This window comes from Oxyura jamaicensis, chromosome Z, assembly GCF_011077185.1.
Source record: "Oxyura jamaicensis isolate SHBP4307 breed ruddy duck chromosome Z, BPBGC_Ojam_1.0, whole genome shotgun sequence".
NCBI classification, from domain to species: Eukaryota; Metazoa; Chordata; class Aves; order Anseriformes; family Anatidae; genus Oxyura; species Oxyura jamaicensis.
Genome location: NC_048926.1, coordinates 25,032,025 through 25,046,793, shown reverse-complemented (window position 1 = coordinate 25,046,793; position 14,769 = coordinate 25,032,025). Strand labels below are relative to the sequence as shown.

Sequence of the window (14,769 nt, the reverse complement as noted above, 5' to 3'; positions counted from 1 at the left end):
CACTACAGGAAATCCATGAATGACAAATCTGGTTGCCTTCTACAACAGGGTTACAGCACTGGTGGATAGGGAAAGAGCAACTGAAATCATCTGCCTGGACTTGTGCAAAGCACTTGATACTGTCCTGCGTGATATCTTTGTCTCTAAATTGAAGAGATGGAATTGATGGATGGACCACTCAGAGGGTAAGGAATTGGCTGGGTGGTTGCGCAGAGAGTTGTGGTCTATGGCTCAAAGTCCAAGCTGAGATCAGTGACAAGTGACATTCTTCAGCAGTTGATACTGGGACCCATGCTGTTTAATGTCTTTGTCGGTGACACTGACAAGGGGAATCAAGTGCACTCTCAGCAAGCTTGCTATGACACCAAGCTATGAGGTGCAGTCAACACAATGGATGGAAGGGGTGCCATCCAGAGTGATGTAGGCAGGCTTGAAAGGTGGGCCTGTGAGAACCCCGAGTTCAGTAAGGCCAAGTGCAAGGTCCTGTCCCTTGTGTCAGGGACAGGCTTGGCAACGCCAAGCAAAAATATAGGTTTAGTGCCAAATGGATTGAGAGAAGCTTTGAGGAGAAGGACCTGGGGGTGTTAGTTGATAAGCAGCTCAACATGAGCCAGCAATGCGCACTGACAGCCCAGAAAGCCAACCTTATCTTGGGCTGTATGAAAAGAAGCAGGACCAGGAGGTTGAGAGAAGCAATTCTCCCCATCTACTCTATTCTTGTGAAAACACACCTGAGAGCTGCATTCAGCTCTGGGGCCTCCAGCACAAGAAGGACATAGGTCTGTTGGATTGAGTCCAGAAGAGGGCCACAAGGATGATCGGAGGGCTGGAGCACCTCTCCTTTGAAGACAGGCTGAGAGTTGGGGCTGTTCAGCCTGGAGAAGAGAAGGTTCTGGGGAGACCTTAAAGATGTCTTCCAGTACCTAAAAGGGCCTACAATAAAGCTGGAAAGGGACACTTTGTCAGGGAGTGTAGTGATAGTACAAGGAGTAATGGCTTTACATTAAAAGAGGGAAGAGAGATTAGATATAAGGAAGAAATTCTTTATTCAGAGGGTGCTGAGGCACTGGAACAGGTTGTCCAGCGAAGCTATGAATGCCCCAACCCCTGCAAGTGTTCAAGGCCAGACTGGATGGGGCTTTGGGCAACTTCATCTAGTGAAAGGTGTCCCTGCTCACAACAGGAGGGTTGGAATTAGATGATCTTTAAGGTCATTTCCAACCCAAACCATTCTAATGATTCTATAAGAGGAAAACTGCTCTTGAAGTTTTGTGTGTTTATGAGTGCATTTTTAAAAACTAACTTCCTCCTGTTCAGAGAAGCAGGGGGCTATGGTAAAAACAAAACAAAAAACACATTTCAATCACAGAAGCCCGTGCAGAAACTAGAGAGTTCTACAATGAAGCACCTAGAGAGTTCCATGGGGAGTTATCCCAGCTGGGCTTAACTGGCTGCTGAAGAGGCAGCTTTAATTACACTCTGCCTCTCAGCACCCAAGTTCCAGAATGATTCTTGGCTCAGCTCCCATGCTAGATAAACCGTGGCTTTTCAGTATAAGACCAACAGAATGGGAAGGCAGTTTTGCCATAAGTTCATTTTTTATGATTCTGTTTTGATTTAGTAGAATTAATTTGTCCACTTTTCTTCTATGCTGAAGTGAATTCCCCACAATGATAAAACAGCGCAGAGAAGAGAGAGCTGATTCTGCTGTCTGGGATGCCAGAACCTAGTAGGACTTACCAAACTGGGCTTCACACTACGCAGAGGGAGCTGAATTACTTCCAGTTTTGGAACAACCATGTAAGTAGTGGCATGGCAAGCAGCTTGCTTGTACACTTTAAGAATGAAAGTTGGAGGAACGCAGGATCAACTATGACAACTGAATTCTAGTTCTCCTACATTTACCAAATTGTTTTTTTTCCTCCCTCCCACGCTCAAGGCCCTTCATGTTCAACAAGCTGTGACTACCAGAAATTTCCTGCTTCCTAAGGAAAGGTACCATGTAAGTTACATCATTCAGCTCACTTTTTAGAAAAAGACACTGCACATATGGTAAAGGAATCTGCCAGTTGCCAGGTTTAAAATATCTTAACTATGACCCTTGCAGTCTTTCAAAATAGTAAGCACATGAAGATTATAGTTAGATTTATAAAATGAACTAATAAAAAGTCTTTCAGGACCTTCAGAAGTACTTAACAGACAATTACTTAGAACCAGTCAGGACAACTAATCTTGTTGAGACATGCCTTTATACACATGCACACATTTATATAAATAAATATATATTTTGTGTGTGTGTGTGTGTGTGTGTATGTGTGTGTGTGTGTATAAACATATATGGAATTATTTTGAAGAAAATTTTAACTTGAGAAGTTATAATAAAAAAAAAGCTGTTTTTTCTTATCTGGGTTCCTTATTAGCAGAAAGAGAATCCATACAAGAAAATGAAAAGGAAGATTATTAGATAATAAGTTCAATATTCTGAAGTTTAATTACCATAGAAGAAAATGGGGATTTGTACATGCTGAAAGGAGCCTACCAACCTAGAGGAACATTGCTAATAGAACTAAAAGGAATCAAGAGTAAACTTTGAAAGTAGTATTTCTAATACGGTCACATTCATGAACTGTAGCAATATCCCTAATAAAGGCCTTCTATGATTATCAGAAAAAATATGTCCAATAGGTATGAAGAGCAATCAGTGCTGCTTTTCAAATCTTAGAGTAGATCTCATCTGTGTTCTCTGTACAATTCTGATTACTCTATCCCCCCCACCAATGAAAAAAAAAAAAAAAAACATGCTTCTCCTCCTTTTCCTGATATTATTTTTGACTACTTCTGTCTCAACTCTATTTCTGATATTTAACAACATCCATGCTGACTTCACATTTTACAATCATTTTCTGATTACCTTATTGACTTCCTTCTGCATAATATTCCTTGGTAACTAGTCAGAATATACAGTATTATCAGGTATTGCTTTACAGTGCTACTATATCCTATTTGATTTTATCTAATTCTTGTTCTATTTCTTGCAACTACATATCACTATATAAAAATAGCAGAAGACTAAATTATAAGAACAAGACAAATTCGGGACTGTTTGTACTAAAACTATTTAATATGTTTTTCCAGTAAGGCACTGAAGTACTACAAAGACATTCCAAGCTTTCAGCACCCTCTACAGGATAACTGTTTTGATGCAACTGAACACATAACAGCAAAACCTCTACTATCATTTATGATACAACAGTATACTTCAACAATTAATGATATTTTGAGAACAACATGGGTAAACTCATCATTGCAGGCAACATTTAATCTCGCTAACAAAAGAGAGAATCATAGAATCATAGAATCATAGAATATCCTGAGTTGGAAGGGACCCTTAAGGATCATCAAGTCCAACTCTTGACACCGCACAGGTCTACCCAAAAGTTCAGACCATGTGACTAAGTGCACAGTCCAATCTCTTCTTAAATTCAGACAGGCTCGGTGCAGTGACAACTTCCCTGGGGAGCCTGTTCCAGTGTGCAACCACAAATACCCAGTGATTATGAGAGCACAAAAGAGAAAACAAGAACCTAGTGATTATGTGAGCATTTTGACGTGATTCAAACAAGAAGCACCAAAGTCACTATTTTTATCCAGCTATGTCACTGAAATTCTTACACAAGCCAAGCTTCCATATACTTTATTATATGATCTGCTCTGTGCAGTTCCTATTAAGAAAAGGTTTCAAGCCATCAGCCACTCAGAAAACAGACAGAACATTTAGCTTACCATCTCTGTTGGACAGCAAACATACAAGGCCATTAAGGCACGTGTCAGTCACTTCCGTGATGTTAGTTGCACATCTGCCTATAGCCTGAATAGTAGCTGCAGCAAACTGTTTATCTTGGCTCTTCACGTAAGTCTATGGAAACAGGGTTTTCATTAGTCAATACATAAGTCTTGTCAAAAGAAAACTTACCATGTTGTCTTCTTACAACGAACATAATTGTATAATACATTCAATCTAGACAGCTATGCCACATGTTAAAAGTTATAACTTTCCATCTCATTGTCACTTCCAGAAGACATTTTGTTGCTGGCTTTGGTTACCCATGGCCATGAGAACCTCTGATTTCAAGGAAGCCAAGGGCAGGGGGAAATTACCCAAAAACAGCATTTAGTTTGCAAGCAAGGGTGGAAGAGTTGATGAGCTTTCTCTTCAATGGAAGTTTCAGTTTATTTAACCAGAAGCATCTGTGAAACTATGAATAACCCACCTGCCTGAGAACTAGTATATTTCAGAGAAATCTAGCCAGAGAACTGAAGCAATGAAACTGGATGTCATATGCAAAGAGGAAAGAATTTTTTCACAATATATGCAAAATATTTTGCTGATACATACACATATATTGGAGCTAATACTGTTTTAAAAAATGACTTACAGAAATGAGGTTTGGCAATATCTGCTAATGACCAAAAATTAATAAAATTAACCCTCTATTTTCTAAAGTATCAGTGAAGTTGGTAGATCATGTTTTAAAGAATTTGGAATGGTTGAGTTCTCAACTGCTTTTTTTGGTTAGTAGGTTTCTTTTTTTTTTTCTTTTTTTTTGGAGTTGGAAAGAGTAAGAGACAAAACACAAACTTCTTTTCACAAAGAAAAAGCACCATTATCTATTATGATATGAGACGGTTTCACTTCAATTCCAAGAACGCTTTATTCTGGAAAAGATGTTAACTTGAAAATATTAAGATTAAGACTCTAGATGAAACAAACATTCAATATGGCAATTGGATAACAGAAAGCATTTCATTTCAAAAGAATACATTTTTTGCACAAACCTGGAATTCTCGTAGCAGAGTTGATATGTTGGCTTCATTTGCTAAATTTGTCAAGATTTCAAGCTGAAAGAAAAAAAAATATTAAAAGCTAAAATGAAATTCTATAAACAGTACCACATATACACAATAATTTTATTGCATATCAATAAATTATAATACTATTACATATACTACTTGGAATTCAATAGTGTATACCAGATTTCAGAATAAACTGATAGCAGCATTGCACTCAGGAGGAAAATTCTCCTTGCAAGCACATGCAAGGTTTTCAAAACAGGACTCTAGGGTTCAGTGATGCATTTTCTGAGCTCTTGTTTTACAGTGTTGCACTGCATATCAAATGGACCTGAAATACTTCCAGCAGTATTGTTTTCTATGTGATACCACAGGCTTTGGATATAAGAACCATGTGACACTGTACGAAGAAATAATGGAAAGCACATTTGCAGCTGGGGAGAGATAAATGCAATGTCCATTACATTCAGATGAACTGCAGTAAAAGACATGTAACTCAGGAAACGAACAGTTGCATCTATGAGAGTGTTCAGATCTCCATCAAAATCAACAACAGACCCTGAAAGGCCTCTTCCTTACTCCTGGTGAGCAAGAGGATGATATGCACCATCAGGCATATGCCATTAAGATGCTATGGTCCCGTTCTGTTTTAACTTTGAAGAAGAAATTCCAGTACTATTTAAATGAGGTAAACAGAAGAAAAACTCTGCCTCTGTAAAAGGAATTCATACCTCAGGAATCTGTTGGTATTCTTTGAGTTGGATGCACACGGACAAGAACACTTAATAGATACAATCCACTGATATTTCAGGACCAATTTGATAAGACCTCCAGAGGCTCTTAGAGAAATATAGCTGGTATAGCATACGAAGCAAGTGCATAAATGGTTGAAAGACAGGAATAGGCAGAAAGAAAGTTACTGTTTTTACAGTACAGGAAAGCTATCAATAGGATCTCAGAATTAACTTTGTTAATTTTTTACTTTTCAATATATTTATATATGAACTGTGGAAGTGGTAAGAAGACAGGTGACAATTTTCTGCTGATGCTGCAGCTTTCACAAAAATGAAGGTGAAGTCTGACTAAGAGAAGCTGCATTGAAAACTTCAAATATTAGGTGGCTGGTTGAGAAAATAACAAATTCAACACATGAATGCACAGTAATGTTGCATTCACGTTGCTCCTCTCCTCTCCTCTCCACTCCTCGCCTCGCCTCAACACAACAATCCTCTCCTCTCCTTTCCTCTCTTCTCCTCGCCTCGCCCCGCATCGCCTCAGCACAACAATCCTCTCCTCTCCTCTCGTCGATGAAGGGTGATGAAAACTTTACAGAAAATGATAGGCTATGAGCTGCTTACTAAAAACCATAACAGAGAATCTGTGGTTAGAACAGGTAATTCATTGAAAATATAAGGTCAATACTTAGTAGTGAACAAAAAAGCAAACTTGATGTTGGGAAAGAAACAGAAAACAAAACAGTAATCAAACAATGCGGTAGATGAATTCCAGCATGTTCCTACATCTTAAATGCTGCCATAGTTCTGGTCCATCTATCTTAAAGCAGATACAATAGAACAAAAATAGAAAAAAAAGAAAGCACAAGTCACAAGTTATTTTATGCAACAGGGCAAAATTACATGGATTTTTCAGCCAGTGAGTAAGACTCGAGATTGAAAGAAAAGAGCACAATTTCTCATTCTCCAACTCTTCACTAGTATATTATACCAATTAATAATGAAATTATAAAATAACGTCTCTTTAAGAAATATGTAATCTGTATATTCCACTCCTAAACACAAATGTCTGTGACAAATCTAAAACAAAACAGAAGGCACTTAATAGTAGACAATTCTTAGTTATTGTTTTCTCAAGGACTTCACACCTAATAAGAACATAGAAAACAAGAAGAAAATAGCCTAAAAAACACACTGAAGTGTGAACTAGAGGAAAATCTAAAATTCTTCTTATGCCAAATGCTGACCTCAAAGGCAACGTGGTACTCTGACTTTGTCCCATACTTGACTCCCATTTTATTCAGGGAACCAGATTTGAACTATTTTTAATCAAACATTATCAAAGAGTAAGTTTTCATTTCTTTTCATGTGAGAAGATGTTTCCTTCTATGAAAACAGTCAAATTCTAAATGCACAAGTGGCTGGTTACTTAAAAAGAACCAGTAATGCTCTGTACTGAAAAGTACTAAAAGATGCAGTGGAAAAACACAATGCACCTGCTACCTAAACCTTGCTAAGAAGTGAATATTCGGATACAAGCCTGAAGGACATGTGTGGATTTAACTAAAAGCTACAACACTATTATACTTAATGAAAAAAGGAACAGTACAGAATGCATGTCATAGCAGCACAAGAAATTTTTGCTTTCCTGTTGCAAACAGTAATTTCTACAACAAAGTAGAGGTAAATTCTGTTAAACTTACCTTCAGAGTTTTGATCATTGTTGGATCCGTTGATCTAACATAGAAACTCTTCAGATAAGGTTCAAACATGCCCTGAAAAATGCAACATATATAAATAAATAGTTTGCCTGAGCTCAACATAAACTGTAATTTTGGAAACTCTGAACATGGTATACCTTTCTCTGAATTGACATAGTGGCAATATTTTGCAGAACGATATACTGCACCTCCCTAGAATTTGAAAAGAAAAATAAAAGTTAATCTACAAAATTACAGAAACACAGAATAATGCATTATGGTAAAGAAAGCTCAATTATACTCAAGTCAAAAGTACGTTACATTTGACATGGCTCAAACATACAAGGAAAAAGCTTATTGCCAACTGATACAAGTTTATGACGTGCTTCACAAGAAGGGGAACAATTAAACTAGGCTCTCATTTTTTAAAACTTCAATATGGAAAAAAAAAATATCACTAATACCAGTATAATGGTGCAATTCTTTTTGGCATTAGGGTCTTTGTTTATACTAAAAATTAGCAATTCTTCTGAAAATCTCCATTCTGGCATCTCCGGACACAGCTCACAAAAACCTCATGTTTTTTCCACCATAACAAGATACAGACTTTACCTGCACTGTGCAAACTACTGTGCTAGTTACAACAGCTGATACTTGAATAACTAGTAAGAACCAGTTCATTCTTTTTCATGTCAAAAAAAATCCTATTAATTCTCAAAAAGGGCCAAGCTTGCCTCTCACTTAAAATATATACTGTCCGACTCACACATCTATAAAAGCACTTTAATAGACTTTGACAAGATATAGACAGAATTATGTAATATTCTAAACACAAAAACATAAGCATTCTAGGAGTATGTTTTTTTATTAATACATTAATTTACCTCAATAGGAGGTAGTCTCCTACTCGATAGGAGTGAGCATAAGGAAATCTGTATATTAGTCTGAAGCTTTTAAACTACAGAGTTTCTGCACAGATCACTTACAGACCAAGTAATAATTTATAAACAAAATTTCTAAATGAGTCCTCAAATTCTTTTGTGATGCAAAATTCATCCTAATAAAGAAACCAAATCACCTCATCCATTATCTCCTTTTATTAAAAATTGTCTAATAGCCCTGTAGAAATTATACCTGTTGTTTACAAAGAAAGGTAATAATACAGAAGTACGTAATATCTTTTAAACATAATTTTATGTAATTCTTATATAGGTACGTGGAAACAGTCAGCTGCAGGTCAGGAACCAAGACTGGAAATCACTATGAAATGTTCTTCCAAGCACTTATATCCGTGCTAATTATAATGTATTTGACATTAATTTAAAGGCCACAGGCACATAACTTCAAGGGCAAACAACAAAAGCTTATTTCAAAGTGGCTCTAATAGCAAAAGTATTTCTCACAGACTGGTGACAGAGAACAGATGAGTCATTCAACATGAAAATCACAACTCTAGTGCCATTTTAGGTGCTAGTTGAGACACAAGAAAGAGGTGATTTCTAATCTGAAGAAATTTGTGTATAAATGAGGAATAAACAACATGCAAAATTAAGCCATTCAACCTGTGAGTATAAGTGTGGTTCTACACATTACCTGTAAAAATGCCAAACTGCTTTTGCTGTTTTATTTAGTTTTGCATAAGGAGAATGGGAAGCATATTGTACTATAAAACCAAGCACAAAAATAACAGCAATTGATTTTCATTTTAAATAAAAGTGTGAATTCTCTAACAAGCCCAATTTTCCTTCAGTAGTCAAACTTTTAAATGGTAGATATGTTAGCCATAGGTGAGCTGCAAAAGTTTATAGAGAAAGAGCTCTATGGTGACTGGGCTCATGAAGCCCATCTAAGTCAAGTAATCTTGTCAGACACAACTAGAGCAATTTTTTTCTTTTTAAAGCTGTCTGCTTGATTTGACTTACTTTTTAAAAATAAATAATTTTGACAGCTCAGCTATCCAAGAATATCATATTTAGCTAGGAAGTTATTCTGAAAACATCTTAATATTGTAACTGCTATCAAACCTTCAAGGTGTTTTATACAGATATATAGAAGTTTAAGATCTAAAAACTGAGGGAAAAAACTTTTAGGCAAATATTGGAATAATACGCCAAATCTAGCTAACATACACACATGCACGCACACAAACACGAGTATTATCAATCTTATGAAGCATGTGGTCTGTGAAACCCGTCATAGTAAAGTATGACTAAGTAACACTGAAGATGATTAAGTCAAACTTAGTTATATTGAATGAAATATAAACTAGTTCTTTAAGAAACAATCCAAGGACTAAGGAACAGGGGACTGAGCAGTAACAACTGGTAATTTAACAAGTATCACTCTTAGTTTTTCTGTCAACAAGAAATTATCAATATACAGTGAAGAAAAATACAACACACATCCGAAGACTCTGAGTGCTTAGCAAGACAGTCAAGAACTACAACATAATTACATTTCAAGTAACTTCCAGTAATTAAACAAATCAAGAAACTAAGCTAACTGGTTAGTGCTATCGCCATTTGTATGCTGCTATCTACATTTGTATATTTACTAGGCAGTCATGTCTTCTTAGAAAGAGAGTCATAATTAAGAACGAAACACCTACGATACTGAATGATCACTGAAAGTGAGACTGAAAATGATGGAAATACATTTAATGATTCTCACATAGTGAATAAAAATTAGTATTTTACAGGACAACGTTACAACAAAACTGTTGTACAGTTTTATAAGTGCAATAATTATTAGTTTTTTGTTTTATTAGTGCAATAATTATTTAATTATATGTATAGCTACAGATAAACAAGTATGTAACAAATTTTTTAAGAAAAGTACAGATAGCAATTTAAGGTACAGACTTGACCTACCTATTACTACGGAGTAAACGCACTAATGATTTAGAAACAATACCAGCTTCAGATTTTGGTGCCAAATGCCAATAAAGCTGTGCAACTGCCATTACCACCTAGAAGAAGAACATTCAGAACAGCATGTTAACTCAAAATAGTCAAACATATGCATCACATTCAATTCACACCTGCTGACCTACCAACTGCCTCTTCAGAAAGCAAAGCACGTACCCATGTTCTTTGAAATCAAGAAAGCAGTCTGGTAGAGAAACACCAGGAGAAAGGTTTTTTTGTTTCCAAAAATCAAAGGTAGTAGGTACCTCACATCCTTCCCAGTTTGTACAGCATTGTATAATGTAAAGAACAGAGGGAGAGGGCCAAACAGAGAAAAACATAAGTAATACAAATTGTGATCATAATGATATCACATTTAATAATCCACTGCTGCTAAAATTAGAATCATATACTGCTAAATCATAGAATCAGGTCTACTAATTAATGAAGAGATGTGAGTTTTTTGTTGTTCTGTTTTTAAAAAATCCTACAATACCTGTGCTTTTATTTTATTAAATACATGTTCATGTTCCTCTTTCTTTCATTTCCACTAAAAAACTTCCATTCTATTATTCTATCGCACAACTTATTAAATGACAGGTGCATTTACTGACAGCTTCTGAAGTCTAAAATCCAATTGAAAGAACTACAGTAAGAAGTAAGAAAAAGCAGATGACTGAAATATAAGCAACTTAACACTCATAATTTATATTTTTAAAATTTTCTCCTAAGAACAACTATGAACTTTATGCCAATGACTGTCATGTCTCAGTCTTCCTTACAATACTGTCTTGATGAACTTTCTTAATCAAAATTAAACAAACCACAGAACAAAGAGACTCAAAATGAAGACACTACCATGACACTTGACCTTGTGCCTTAAAACTTAATGCCAATACCTTTTCTTAAAATTAATAAACAAAAATTGATAAAAATATGGAGAGAGGTAATAACTGAATTTTTTTTAGCAATATACTGTGGGAACATTTTATTATGGACAAAAAATCTAAGGTCAAAGAGAAAATTTCATTTCTGGTAAATTCTGAGAATGTTACAAAAATTGGTATAATAGTAGCAATTCAAAGAATCAGTATTTTATTTGACAAACTGTATTTAAACATCTCAGTTAACTTTAGTATCATAAACTTAAAGACCAGAAAAGTTAAAATCAATCTCATATTTAACAGATATAAAGAAAGTGATTTATGGAAGATAAGCAACTGCAATTCTTCTCAATGTAGTGTGATAGCAAACACTTCTAACACAGCTGCTTTTGCAAGAGATGAGGAAATGCTACATAGATGTTGAACAGTGATTTTAGCAAAAGGCTGTACTCTGATATAACTACTACTGCAAATCTGTGTTGTTTGTTTCCAGAATTTGCTAACAGATTAGAAGTGGTTTTGAAAAGAGTTAGATGTTAGTTGCAGTCTAGAAATGCATTTCAAAGGAGAAACAAAAACCTGATCTGTTTAGCTGATCAAGAACAGGTTAGGAGATAATTTAATCATGATACAACCGTTGTATCTGTGATGATAGGAGTATTCACTGTCACTGGAAATCTTTTCCAAAGACATGTAGTCTTGAGCAACAACACTAACTGAGGTTAGAAATAAAGTTCCACGGTCTGACTAACATCACAGTGATTCACCATCAGCATGGATCTTCCTGGTTCAAAAAATTCACCTGCATATTAAAATTTCACGGAAATATTGAAGAGCATACTGCATCTGTTATGTCAAATTTACCCTGGAATCCTGGCAACACACCTTAAGAATGTCTGGGAGTCACAAAAAAGTTAGGTATGTAACTGTCTACTTTTAAAATGTGAGACTCAAAGGAAAGCACCACTTAATGAATCAACAGCAAATATGATTTTCTTTGTGAGTCTTTATCACCAAAACTTACACTTAATTCCAGGTGTTTTACTTAATAGCTAAGTTAATTTCAAAAAAGAAATAACAACTGTTCTTCGCTGTAACAGTTGCTACATGGTACGATCATCACTTGATTTAAAGAAGAATAGAACTGACTTTTCAAACTTTTAAGTTTTCTAGTAGAATAGATATTTAGTACTTGAATATTTTATCAACAAAGAATTTGTCATACAGCAGCATTTCGGCTTTGAAGCAAGGGTTTGGTATTTCGTAACAGCAGCCTGTGATCTGGGTCCATAGTGTAAGTCTTTTTCACATTCCGATCCTTTTCTTTCTGTTCTTCATCAGATTCATAGAAATTGTTTTCATTGTATTCTTCTACAACATCATCATCCTACCAAAAGACAAAATTAGAAGTATTTGAATCATCCAGCTGTATTAATTTACAAAGAAACATACAACACCATGGCTCCATGCAGGATTTATATTTTTTGTAATATGCCCACGGAACAATGTCCTCTATCCCAGTTTGTTATAAATGTAATGCAACAATTGTAACAACAATGCAAGATATCTTTACAAGTAAGATGAACTACTAAATGAAATACCTTTGTTAGTATTCTGTATTAGATTAGGTAAGGATATTAGTTCTTTTTGGACTGAATGCCTATGATCCAAAGTTGAATTTTCTGAAGATCAGCTCTTTAAAATTCACTTTTTGGAAATCTTAACAGAAGTCATGTGCATTTTTCCTTTTCTAGTAATATAGAAACTATTCATGAAAGCAGCAAATCTCTAAAGAAAGGACAGTTCTTTTAAGAAAATTTATGATATAAGAAGTCCCATATCCTGGAGCCTGCCCTCCTCTGATGAAGTACAAATCCTTGGGTTGTTTAAATGAAGTTACAAGCTACCAGCATAATGTCACTTAAAAAAAAGCAACAACAAACAAAAACAAAATAAACAAAAACACTGAAAAATTTGCACATTACAATGGAACAGAAAGAAAATAAAAGAGGCAGGAGACTGAACACAGGAACCTACAGGCATCTTTGTGTGTAAGAATTGTTTCCAATTCTTTTAATTATCCCAGACAGCGATAGCAGTTGCATGAAAATGTCAAAACATTCAGTCACTAGTGACCCCTTAAGCCTCAACCTGAACTGCAGCCAGAATAAGGAAACTCAACTTTTTTTAAATAAATAAGTCTGCATTTATCTGAGTAATGTGGGTTTTCTTTTGTTTATTTATTTGTTTTGAGATGCTCAAAGATTTCTGCTGTCAAAACTAAACCTCATTTTCAGTAACACTGCGTACCCATATTCTGTTAACTAGTTTGGGGTCTGGAGAAAAAAAAAAGAGGCAATCAAACCATTCTGTTGTGACTGTGGCAAAACAGATTATCACCAAGAATTCCAACCACCAAGCAAAAACCACTTCTTAGAGAACTAGCTGAATTGCCTTGGTTTGGTTTTCCCAGTGAAGAATAGAGGTCCCAGACAAGAGATCCTGCATGCTGGTGCTAGATGAAACAACTGCAAAGCTCAGATCCTCATTGTTATTTCAGCTATGAGACTTTGTAGGACTATGATATGCATAATTCTGTTTTGAACAGGTATGAAAATTAAAAGTGAATACTGGTATTACATGTAAATTCTGTGCTGCGTCAAACCAAGCAGAGCCTTCCCTATTTACAGCTGGGCATAAGCACTTACACAGTGTTATAAGTAATGAGGAAAATAATTCAATGAGAAATACCTTCACTTTGGCAATGTTTCTGAAACACTAGGAGAATGTCAGTGGGGCTATCACTTCCATAGGTGGTATCAGAGGTACACAGGGACAACTGCTGTCCCCAGAGCAACTTTATACTGTAAGTCTTGAACCTTGCACAAAAGGAATAGACTTGGGATGCATATTAGTTCTCCTCTAATGTGGCACACAGCTGGTAGCTTCAAGATGGCAAGACAAAGGGAAGCCTTTTGTTATTTTAACGTAACAAAGAGCAAAAGACTTTTTCTAAGGCAAGAGCATCTACACTCAGCAACAGTGCTACGGATGTCTGGGATAACAAACAGCAACGAGAACAGCATGCCCCTTACATTACGTCTAAACTTTGGACTCCAAGCAGGAAAGAAAGTATGAATAAGGTACAATGGAGAAAGCAACAACGATAATACTCTAATTACCAACAGCACAGAACTGAAAATAAGACTCTTGTCTTGGAAGATGAAAGTCTTGGTGTTTCAACTAATAGCATTGAATCAATGATCATCACCTTCTACAAATAACTTAGCAAACCCTTTTTTCTCCAATCCTCAGTATCAATAATGCACCTACACTAAGCTGTGGGAGACACTTCTTTAAGCTTCCTTGAAGAAATGCCAGATATTGCTGGTACTAAAACTTCATTTCCCCAGATTTCTGATTTGACCTCAAACTGATGGCAGCTAGTATGTATTTGCAGCAGTATCAGGAAAACAGAAAAAAAATGGGGGGGGGGGGGGGGGGCCGCGAGTGGGGGATGATGGACGGGGGGCACATGACTGCTGTTCTCCCATTCAGCTTGGTGCTCACTAGTAAGCACAGGCGTGTTCCTGCAGAGCTGCTCTGTAGATGGGTGGCCCCCAGCCTGTCCCGGTGCCTGGGGTTGTTCCTCCCTAAAGGCAGCCCTCTGCACTTGTTGAACTTCATGGAGTTC

At 36.1% G+C, this 14,769-nt stretch overlaps 1 protein-coding gene across 5 annotated transcripts in view; it reads right to left on the bottom strand.

The window, feature by feature from the left end:
• The window catches only part of AP3B1 (adaptor related protein complex 3 subunit beta 1), a 157,263-nt gene that overhangs the window by 93,448 nt on the left and 49,046 nt on the right, over positions 1 to 14,769 (bottom strand). For all 5 annotated transcript variants that reach the window (XR_004746162.1, XR_004746161.1, XM_035309919.1 and 2 more), the window contains exons 8-13: positions 12,301 to 12,462; positions 10,156 to 10,253; positions 7,444 to 7,498; positions 7,289 to 7,360; positions 4,837 to 4,899; positions 3,784 to 3,916 (exon numbers count right to left, since the gene is read on the bottom strand). Coding sequence is in view for 3 of the 5 variants with exons in the window: in XM_035309919.1 (XP_035165810.1) it covers positions 3,784 to 3,916; positions 4,837 to 4,899; positions 7,289 to 7,360; positions 7,444 to 7,498; positions 10,156 to 10,253; positions 12,301 to 12,462 (583 nt within the window). In the remaining 2 variants the exon portion in view is untranslated. The remainder of the gene's footprint in view (positions 1 to 3,783; positions 3,917 to 4,836; positions 4,900 to 7,288; positions 7,361 to 7,443; positions 7,499 to 10,155; positions 10,254 to 12,300; positions 12,463 to 14,769) is intronic.